The following is an 11,279-nucleotide window of genomic DNA, read 5'->3' as shown; positions in this document are numbered from 1 at the left end:
ATAGAACATTGCATTACCTCAGTCATAATCTCTTTCAACAGAACACTGTCGCTCTCAATCATTCACAGTTAGTTTCTTAACACTTTGCCATCACATCTCGCCGATCGGCAAGAACGCCAAACTTTCGCTCCTGTCACAAAACGTCAATTGGTTATGTTTAAAATCCAGTTTCTGTGGATTCCCCCAAAAATGCCTGTGATGGCAAGGGTTTTTACTATATGAGCCTTGAGATGGCAAAGTGTTAACATTTATTCAAGTTCCTTGAACACAATGGAGAAAAAGCTGAAAAGACAAGAGGAACCAGCCAGAAGGAGACCTCTAGAAATAACCTATCTGGATTCATCATCATCATCATCTGAAAGGCAATAAACTAAAAAAAAAAGTAATTAAACTGAGATTTAAGATTTAAAAAATTTTCAGAGAAACTACCAACAATGTTCTTCTCGAGAATCTCGGAGGGTAAGAATGAGCCTACCCACATACAGAAAGAATAAGTGTATTCTCTGATTAGAGAAAAGGTCCACAAATGGTCCAAACATGAAACAGGAAAATAATAATGCAATACAAAGGGAGGTCCAATGTAAAAAAGTCGCACATGCAGAGACCTCTAAATCTAAATATAAGTAATCATTGAGACCCTGCATAGCGAGGGCCCAACAAGAACATAATTCTTCGAAAGAACTCAGATTGCAACAAGGGAGGAGAAGGTAAGAAATCAAAATAGCTAAGTATTTAATGAGGAAGATGATTATGATAAAAATGATAAGCATTAGACAGAAGTTAAGAGATGCAGATACTATTTGGATGTGTATTGAGAGCGGAACTGAGGAATTACCCACACTCGTAGAGTGTCCTGTTGCCTCATACCACACAAACAAAAATCTCATTTGACTTTGTTCAAGTTCAGCACCCTACTAGACACGAGATAAGCTACTTCAAAGCACAGCACTTGGTCCCGTGCACCATGTTGGGTTGCGAGCAAATAACCCATGCATAAATAACAGACAGACAAACAAACACAAGTTCGAAGAGTCCCCTTAGACTTGACCCTCAAATTTGTGCAAACTTTCCCATTCGTAACCAACTGCACCGCAATAGTCTGCTTTCATATCCTATCTCTATTTTTAATAACAGTGAAAACAGTTCATAATAAAGAGTGAGCTTAAGAAGAAGTCACATTTTCAATGTTAAAAAAAAAAATGGAGATAGGACAAGAAAGCACTGAGGTTGCATGGTGCCTCTCCATAGGACAAAAAAACAACGTCGTGCAAAGTGAACAAAGAGATCAGTGCCGCGCACCAACCGGGGTCGACATCCTCAGGACAGGTACAGCCTGTGGAAGTCGTTTGCCCCAAAGCCGGCGTTGCACTTCGGACACTTGCGCTGCCTCGTCTCGTAGCGGGTCCGCAGGCACTCCAGGCAGAAGACGTGGAAACACTTGGTCAGCACCGCGTCTTTCTTGTTGACTTTACACGACGGGCACGTCAGCTGCTCCTGTGGGCGGGGAGGGACAAATAGCTCATTATTCCCAGGTCTCACACATGCAAATGTTTAGTTTAAATTAGTTTACTTTAGTAAGAGTTTTTACGGCACTTGCAAAACAATAAGATCATGTACTTGCTGAGGATTAGAGCTGTAAAAGGAGAGTAACAAACACAAAAAAGAAGGAGGAGAGATCAGGATGATAGATGTTTGATAACAAAGAAGGAGCAAACCAAACCAGAGCACCCGCCAACCACCCACTTAGTTTAGTTTGGTGAAGTTTAGTTTAGTAAGAGTTTTACAGCACTTACAACTCAATAATCTCATACAAGTGCTGAAGATTAGAGCTGTAAAAAGAGAGTAACACAAACACCAAAAAAAGGAGGAGAGATCAGGATGATAGATGCAGATATTTGAAAGGGAAGAAGGAGTAAACCATACGAGAGCACCCATTAACCACCCACAGTAAATGTTTTATTAGCAAACTTAATAATAGCTGTATATTTGAGTTGATGGGGACATCAGACAGGAACACCTTCCCCAAACAAAGTTAACAGCATATCAACAGGGGAACTGCAACATTTTATGACAAACAGATCATGACAATATAATACTGAAAAGAAAAATAAGTGAACAGCATCAAAACCACCCACCCATTTAAAATGATTGATATTGAATGTGCAGTCCCTACTATTCTTTTCTTTTGTGTGTGTGTGTGTGTGTGTGTGTGTGTGTGTGTGTGTGTGTGTGTGTGTGTGTTGGGGGGGGGGGGGGGGATAAGTGTCATACAAACCAAATTCAGAGACATCAAAAAGACTACAAGGAGATTACTACTCAAGCTGAGATGGGGGGGGGGGGGGGGGGAACAGTCATTCAGTGTCCAGGCAGGGGGAAATGCAAAAGAAAGGACAGAATAGTGAGTGGGAGAAAAAAGGCAAGTCAACCCCAACAAATTTGATTGAAAAGTGAAAGCCAACAGCGATTGTGAGTGAATGTTACCAACGATTGTAAAGTATTATTGAGGAGGGTAACCAAAAATTCTGAAACAAAAATTTTGAGGTACAGGGCTGTCACTTCCAACCACCAATCAGACATCACAAGAAAGCAGACATGCAAGTTCTCAAGCCTTACCTTGTACTCTTTAATTTCTTCCAGTAGGACTTCATCTGCAGCCCCAGCCATTTCAATCTTTTTACTTCTCTCCAGCTTTCTGTTCAGTTTTGCAACTTCTTCCTGAAAGTCAACCATAAAGCTAAAATAAAAAATGTGAACCTTCATAACCTGGCAGATGTTAACTCACTGACTGCTGATACCGACACTGTGTCAGTATGCCTAGACATATAAGAAATACCCAGCCAGCAACCCTGTCGGCTTCTATTCCTCGGTTTCCGTTTCTTCAGATTTTTAAATATTATTTACCCACCCATGATCAGTCTCCGCAGTTGTGGAAAAGATAGCCATGCTATTTAAAGTCTGTTTAATTCGGCAGTTGTGTCTCTCGATCCATTAGAGTAACTTTTCCTGTTTTGCTTTTTTGTAAGTGTTGGGTTACAATAGGTATCTTTTAGCTCTGGTTCAGCGTTTCGTGATTTTTTGGATGAACTTGTACATCGTCCAGCCTCTAAAGGAAAAAAACCCAAAAAAACCAAATCAAAGCTTACTTCTTCATAAGTTCCTACTGCCAGCATAAAGCAGAAACAGTACAGGGGAAATTTGCTTGCGAGTTATTGCAACCCAAACCACCTGTGATAAATTTAAACTCTTCTGTGTAACTGTCATAAAAGGAAAATGTAAACTTCAAAAGAAGTGACATTAACAATAAATAACAGCGCGCACTGACATGCGTGACCACAAAGCGCATGCACTGAAACATGTCACACCACACAGCACACCCTAACACTTGTAACCACACAGTGCGCACCGACACACGTGACCACCACACAGCGCCGACTGACACACGTGACCACCACACAGCGCGGACTGACACATGCTACCACCACACAGCACGGACTGACAAACTTCACACCACACAACGTGCACTGACACACGTGACCACACAACGCACACCGACACACGTTACACCACACAGGGCCCCATAGACGTGACCCCCACACATCGTGCGCCAACACACGTGACCGCACACCACACAGTGTGCGCCATCAACACATCACACTACACAGCGCGTGCCGACACACATCACCACCACACAGCGCACGCCGCCTGGCTGACCTGAATTTAAGTCCAGCATGTGGTTGAATGATGCATCTGATGTGAGTGTACATTTTGTCAGCTTTACTTCCCTTTTCATATTGAATTTTAATGAGAGTAATATATAATTAAAATTTTTCATGTATACCTGCATGTGTTTTAACGGTCCTGTACAGCCAAGGAAAATTTCCATCTGGGATAATAAAGTATTATCTTATCTTACCTGCATCCTCTTGTACTTGAACACCTCCTGCTCCAGCGAGGCCGTCTTCTCAGCCACAGCCACCTGGGCCTCCTTCAGCTGAGCCTGGTACTTGTCCAGGTGGAGCTTCAGGTCGGCCGCCGTCTGGGAGCTCTCCACCGCCTTACGCTTGTGCATCTCCATGGCCTGCTGGGTCAGCCTGGTGAAAAGTGACACATTTGGTGAAATCAGGCGCTCGTCAAAATATAAAGAAATATATGAAATGGAAGAAACAGGCATTTTGCTGTGGGTTTGACAATTTTTATAAAATGTTAGTTTTTTAAGCTCAATACCTTTTACGTCAATTCAAAAACATTTCTCTGTCGACTTTACTGAAAAAACGTTAACTGAAAAGGTACAAAAAATGTAAATGTTCAATTTCTAAGGACTCTAAAGCTATGGAAGTCACCAAGCTTTAGCGGCCATTTTCTTACAAATTTCACATCTGACGACAGGCGACCTCCACCTCCTTGAATCGCAAATATCTCAACTTCTAGTCAAGATAAATGGGTTTTTCATCAAAAGCACAGGAAATGAACAGGTTTTAAGATTATACCAAAAACTGTACATGTGAGGCAGCGTGGTGGAATCAGGCTCTCATCAAAATAATAAAGTGAAGAAACTTGCCTTTTTCTGCAGGTTTGGGAATTTTTATCAAATTTTTGTTTTTTGGCTCAACACCTTTCAAGGCCATTAGAGAACTTATTTCTATGTGGATTTTTCTGAAAAGCGTTGATTAAAGGCACAAAAATATAAATTTTCAGTTACCACGGACTCTTAAGCTAAGGAAATAACTAATCTTTGTGGGCCATTTTCTCACTAATTTTACCTCTGAAAACAGGTGACCCCCACCTCCTTCTTTCACAAATATCTCTACTTGTATTCAAGATAAACGAATATTTTTTCCATCCAAATAAAGACAAGTGAATGAGCTTTAAGATGATACCAATAACGCTACATGCCCAAAAATTGACAAGAGCCTGATTCCACCATGCTGCCTCACATATGCCTAAAAATTGATGAGCGCCTGATTCCGCCACATCATGACACAAATGGTTAATCCTATCAACACTATTAAGTTATCTAAGAAGATCTAAGATCCTCCGAGTTTAACACTATTACGTTATATAAGAGGCGGGACCTCTGAATTTAACGTCCATCTCCGAAAGGACAGAGCCAAAATGGAAAATTTGCATTAAGTGCCTTTCCCAAAGACACAACGTAGGACCGAGCTGAGGCTTGAATTGCCAAACATGCAACTAGCCTTGTACTTGTATTTTGATTGGTGGTACTATATCTATCTTTTGGTAAAACCAAAACGCGCTGGCAGTCACAAAAGAAAATTGCTCGACAAGTTTTACCATTACTAGATGAAAAACAGTCTACGTGAACAGGTTTTTTTTACCCATTATTCACAAAAGTAGGTGTACCTGGCAGAAAAATGAAAAAAAATGTGCCATTTTGCTAGCACAGTTACGATATAATACATCTTGTTAAAACAAAGCATACCATAACTGAGTACCAAACCTCTTTTTCCAGAAAAGTTCTTGTGTCAAGTAGATAAAGACATGGCCGTAAGACTTTTCATCAGATTCACATGGAGGTTCAGGAAATGGGGTAGTACAGCTGGCTTGATTTTGTTTTTTAAAACAAAGCAAAACAAACAAAACAAACCAAAACAAAAGTTAACTAAAATGCACGAACCCTTGTTCCTTCTCAACAATAGCCAAATTGTTCTGCAGAATTCTCTCTTTCTCCTCCAGGCTGCGCACCACTGTGTTCTGGGCATCCACTTGTGACTGCAGGGTGGCCACATTCTGTGAGAGTACGTCTTTCTCTTCCCGCAATAGTTTCTGGATTTGGTTTGATTTGATCCTCTGTCGATGAAAAATTCAAAGTAAAGACGGCATAAAGTTTTTTAAAAGCCCAGGCCAAGACAAGCAAGTAGTCCAAGGAGTAATCAAAGTGACAAGTAGGCCTACAGTATAAAAAAGACCCTAAACAGAAAAGTCTTATTTTAGAAAAACAATATTGGCTGCCATATGCTTCAAAAGCACAAAAAAACTTCACATTCACTGACATCTGACATACAACTTACAGAAAGGAAAGGGAATTCGCTTCTTTTTTTTTGGGGGGGGGGGTTGGGCAGGTAATTAGTAGAGTTTAAAGTGTAATATCTGTTAATCTAAAGGCCAAGATCTATTAATGTCTTGAGAGTAATCTGTTGATCAAAAGGGGAAGGTATATCTGTCTAGAGAGTGTCTAGTTAGTGTTGTCCTGTTAGAGTGTAGTAATGTCTAGAACCGTTTAGAACGTAGTTAGAATTTCTAGTTAAAGTGTATACCGTGTAAAGTCTAGGAAGACTTAAATGACTTGTCCGGTTAAAGTGTAATGTTGATTTAACAGGGTAAAATCTAGTCCACCCAGAGAGTAATGTCTCTTTGTTCTTATGTTTTGGTAAGTGATTTACGGCGCTCGCAACAGCATAAAGTCATATGAGCGGGTGGGACACATTAAACATTTTCAGTTGGTAGGAAATTTTGAATTTTCCTCGGGTGGCGGCCGAAGCCTACTCTTATCGATTTTAGACCACCAAGGGATTTTTAACATATGCAACTTGCACACGCGACCTCTGAGACTTTTGCCTTTGTCTGAGAAGGCTAGGTGTAGATCTTTCCTACCAGAAGATCAGGGGTGTGGCTGAAAGACAGCATACAGAAGGAGCTAATAAGAACGTTAAGTCATAGAGCAACATCTAGTACAGACTACAAGGTTCACCTCCGACATGAGTTTGAAGTTGGCGTCGTCCTTCTCCCTGAGCTGTTGCAGCAGACGCGTGTTCTGTTCCTGCATGTCCTCGAAAGCCTGGCCCGTGACGTCAAGGTCGTTGAGCAGAGCCTCCTCCCTCTGGTCACACAACAGTTTTTGTAATTACTAACTGTTTTACGGCACTTGTTTTAGTTCTTAGTTTTAGCAGAGGTTTTACGACGCTCGCTATTGCATAAGGTCACATAAGATCTGAAGATTAGAGGTGTTACAAGAGAGTAACAAACACAAAAAAGGAGGAGAGACTAAAAGGATGATAGATGTCTGATACGAAAGAAGGAGCAAACCACACCAGAGTACCCGCCAACCACCCACACGTCACTTGCATCACAGTAAGGTCACATAAGTGCTGAAGATTAGAGGTGTTACAGGAGAGTAACTCACACAAAAAAGGAGGACAGATTATAAGGATGATAGAAGTTTGATAGTAAAGAAGGAGTAAACTACACCAGAGCACCTACCAACCACTCACCCCACACCAGGGGTGAAAGTGGGCAGCCTTCACTTGGCCTGAAAGTATTGACTTGGGCAGTCAGCAAGGTTTTCTGACCCATAAGACAGAGACTTCATATTGACTTATATTATAAAGGAGCTGCTATGCAATGTGAAAAAAACATTTGAACTTAAGTTTACACATTTAAGTAGCATTAAGTAACAAACAATTCGAGATCTCAACGTCACAGTGGTAGGCCTTGACATAGGCCGGTTGGCACCCGTGGCCAGCAGTCCAGGCACCCGCGAGAGCACGTGGCCAGCATTGCTGTCTGTAGCCGGCAAACTTTCACCCCTGACCCACACACAACAGCAGAGACACCAACAGCTGCCTAAATTATTCACAGTTCTCAAAAATCATGGTTTCTTTTGCACCAAAGGCTTACTTGATCCTAATTAACCAGATTTTTCCTAATCAGCCTAACACATGTCCTTTTGTATCACAGACAGACTTATTTCTGATATGCCAAATTTTTCTTTATAATCAAACCTGCTGGCTTTTGAAGGGTAAAGTTCTTCCCTACACTAGAATCACATGTTCTTGATTGAACACATTTTTCCGGGTACCATTAACCCACCTGCTTTTGATTAGCCAAGTTCTTTTGCAACTCATTGATGGTGTCTTCCATCTTCTTGATCTTCCTCATGGCGTCGTCATCAGCCAGTTTCCTCCGCTCTCTTCTTTCGTTCTCTTGCATTCTCTTCATGAGTCCCTTCAGCTCCTCAACTTCCTGCCGCGCTTTCTTCTCCGCACTCATAAGCTGGAAATTTTGAAGCGACAGGTATTTATGTGAGAACATAATCTTCATGCATCGTAGATGACTCGTCAATCAATTCTTCTTCCACCATTTCAAAAGAGCCCTTGCCCACTGAGCTTACAGGCCCTTTTGCACCTCAGCTCTCTCGGCATAACTTAAATTCCCACCATCCCACAATGAGGCATATGTTGGGTGTGGGGAAGGGGTAATGGTGGTACACTTGCGCATGCACTCTCATTTTAAGGACTAAAATGGTGCCACAAAGCATACTGAACATTTATAGATTTAACAATCAAAATCATATACCAGTTTCTGATCTTCAAATAAATATGATTATAGTAAGCAAAAACAAAGGGCACCTTAATAACTGAAAATCATAATAAATATAAGACTTTTCCCCTAAAATATAATTGTACAATAGTACTCTGTTCATGAAGTTCTCGGTTTTTGTTTGAGTAAGCATTTTACAGAACTTGCAACACAACAAGGTCATGTATGTACCAAAGATTAGAGGTATTACAAGAGAGTAACAAACACAAAAAAGAAGGAGCAGAGATGAGGATGACAGATGTTTGATTAGAAAGGAGCAAACACACCAGAGCACCCGCCAACCACCCACTTACAAAGTCCCTTTTCAGATGAACTTGACTGTCAAATCAATAAATACGACTAACTGCGAGTGAAACAGAAAGCACAGTTGTCCAACCTGAATGCGATCTCGCTGTTCTTTAGGAGCAGCTTTGTAAGTGTCCAGAAGGAGTTTCAGTTCTCGAACATTGTCTTGAGATTTCCTGTCAATACATCAGAATCGAGTTTTTAGTTTTACGTACAAGTTTTACAGCACTTGCAACACAAATAGGTCATATAAATCTTGAAGATTAAAGAAAATGAAAACAAAGAAAAGCACACATTTCTTTTTGATAAAAATTAACCTCCTATCTAGAGGAAGGAACACACAAAAAAGAAGGTGGACAATGAAGAAGAGGAAGTACAAGAAAGAGGAGATCAGCTCAAGTGAGTCACTATACCCAGTGTCAAAATTAGGCCTTGTCGGCCTTATCTTATATTCAGGACATTACGAAGGCTAATCCATACCAAATTTAGGTTGTTCTATCTTAGAAAAAAATTACTTGAGGATTGTTTGTGTGTTCTGTGATCATTTTCTATTCTGTAGACCCTTGCTGATCAGAGAGAAAAATGTTCTTATTGAGGAAATGAATAATCTTTCAATGCATACGGCAAAGTCAGTTTTGTCACACATTTTTTAAATCAATGCAATCCTAATGTCAGTCACAAGGCAGTAAAGGTCGTCAACAACGGGTAAGAATTTTTTTTTCTCGCAGTAACACTCCTCTGCTTACTTAAGTTGATTGCGCAGGTCTTTGATGAGCTCCTGGTCGTTCTTCCCGTTGCGGCTGTCTTTACACTCGCCCTCCTCCTCCTCCTCTTTCTTCACGGGCGTGGTGGGGATCTCCCCTTCCTCCTTCTTCACCACGGGGGTGCTGGGGCAGGTGGTGGCCACCCCGCCCTGGGCCGGTTCCGTCTTCACCGGGGACGACTGCGGTTCTTCCTTCACCTGAACCACGCCCTCCTTCGAGTCGCCACCGGCCGGCGGGGAGGCTGAGGACGCCGTCGTGGACGTTGAGGAGGAGGAAGCTGTTGTGGCCGTGGTTGTCGTGGCGGCCGAACCGGAGTTTGGGGCCGACGAGGAGGGTGGGTTGTTGGCGGTCAACTCCTGCTTCAGCTGTCGAAGAAGAGAAAAGCGGGACTGATTGCAGGAAGTGAAGAAACAGTTCAAGCCTCCGTATAAAAACAAAATGTCCCTGTCATAGTGTGACTGTGCAAGAACCAACACATAAATTTTACAGGAGAGACATAAAACCAGTTTAATATATTCAATGCTCTTCTTACTGTGTAATTTTTGAGTCAGGGCAAAGCTTTAGAATAATTGTACAAAAGTTCACCTGTGCAAGAGACATTTTTTTGCTTTTTTAAGCCAATAAAAACTGTTGGAGAAATTTGGTGCTTATATGGTTAGGCTACGACAGGGATATATTGCAATTTTTTTAAAAATAATTTATTTAACCCGATAGATATATATATGCCTGCATCTTGCTCTTGAAAATAATTTGAAAAATAAAAAAAACAGAACATTTATTTTCACTTATGTAGAAATACAAGGGTGATCAACCGATCTAAGGATAGCAACTTTAAAATATCAAAATTTCTTTTGAAATTAAAATAAACCCTTTTAACACTTTGGTAGACAATTTAAACTCAAGATGATCATGCAGGATTCTTTAACTTGGCTGGATCAATGCCCTTCTCGCTGTGCGCCGACACACTAGCAGGAAGACAAAACCCACTAGCAGGGCCGAAGAACACACATGACCATCTCTGCTTTAGTAAGCACTTGCAACACAATCAGGTCATATAAATGCCGAAGATTAGAGGTATCACAAGAGAGTAACAAACACAAAAAAGATGGAGAGCAGATAAACCAGATAAAGAAGATTGATGTTTGATAGGAAAGAAGAAGCAAACCACACCAGAGCACCCGCCAACCACCATATCGGCTTTGATGTACCTTGATGCTTATAACATCTACACTGGGCGCCTTCTCCCTCACCACTACTATCACCCCCACCCCCCACCCCCCCTATTTTTCTCGCGCATTTGACCTGGCCTTTGATAGGACTTATATGTGTTTATTTGTTTGTGTTTGTCCGAGAAAAGAGTAGTGTCGTGGCAAAAGTAAAACATGTTTGTTTATTTGAGTAAACAGAAGCACATCGACACAATAATGGTCACTTAGTGCCATGGAAAAAAGTAAGACAGAAAGACAGATACGACGGAGGGAAAGAAAAGAAGTAGGACTTATCAGTGGCACCCTCCAACCACCCACACTTAAAAGTGTGCAGACAAGACAAAACCAGTAATATGAACAAGACGAAGAACAGAACCCTAGGTGCAGTAGGAACAAGACAAAGAACAAATTGTTAAATTTTCGAAAGAGTTCTACAGCACTTGCAACACTGTGACACAATAAGGTCATATATAAGTGCTGAAGATTAAAGGTGTTACAAGAGAATACCAAACACAAAAAGGGGGAGGAAGAGAGAGAAGGATGCTAGTCTTTGATAGGAAAGAAGGAGCAAACCCCACCAGAGCATCTGCCAACCACCCACACGAAGAACAAAACTCTGGGTGTTGTAGAGACAAGACGAAGAACAAAATTCTGGGTGTAGTAGAGACAAGACGAAGAACCAAAC

The 11,279-nt window shown here is 41.3% G+C and overlaps 1 protein-coding gene across 1 annotated transcript in view; it reads right to left on the bottom strand.

Moving 5' to 3' along the window:
• Positions 1–379: 379 nt before the first annotated feature.
• Positions 380–11,279, bottom strand: part of LOC101847437 (E3 ubiquitin-protein ligase Bre1) — a 24,524-nt gene continuing 13,624 nt past the window's right edge. The window contains exons 13-20 of the mRNA XM_005102402.3: positions 9,369–9,751; positions 8,714–8,798; positions 7,828–8,010; positions 6,710–6,838; positions 5,636–5,808; positions 3,914–4,091; positions 2,614–2,715; positions 380–1,494 (exon numbers count right to left, since the gene is read on the bottom strand). Of these exons, the coding sequence (XP_005102459.1) occupies positions 1,318–1,494; positions 2,614–2,715; positions 3,914–4,091; positions 5,636–5,808; positions 6,710–6,838; positions 7,828–8,010; positions 8,714–8,798; positions 9,369–9,751 (1,410 nt within the window). The 3' untranslated portion in view covers positions 380–1,317. The remainder of the gene's footprint in view (positions 1,495–2,613; positions 2,716–3,913; positions 4,092–5,635; positions 5,809–6,709; positions 6,839–7,827; positions 8,011–8,713; positions 8,799–9,368; positions 9,752–11,279) is intronic.

The sequence above is a fragment of the Aplysia californica genome, unplaced genomic scaffold, assembly GCF_000002075.1.
Source record: "Aplysia californica isolate F4 #8 unplaced genomic scaffold, AplCal3.0 scaffold00323, whole genome shotgun sequence".
Taxonomy (NCBI): domain Eukaryota; kingdom Metazoa; phylum Mollusca; class Gastropoda; order Aplysiida; family Aplysiidae; genus Aplysia; species Aplysia californica.
Note: the sequence above shows the minus strand (reverse complement) of the source record. Positions and strands in the feature narration are given on the sequence as shown.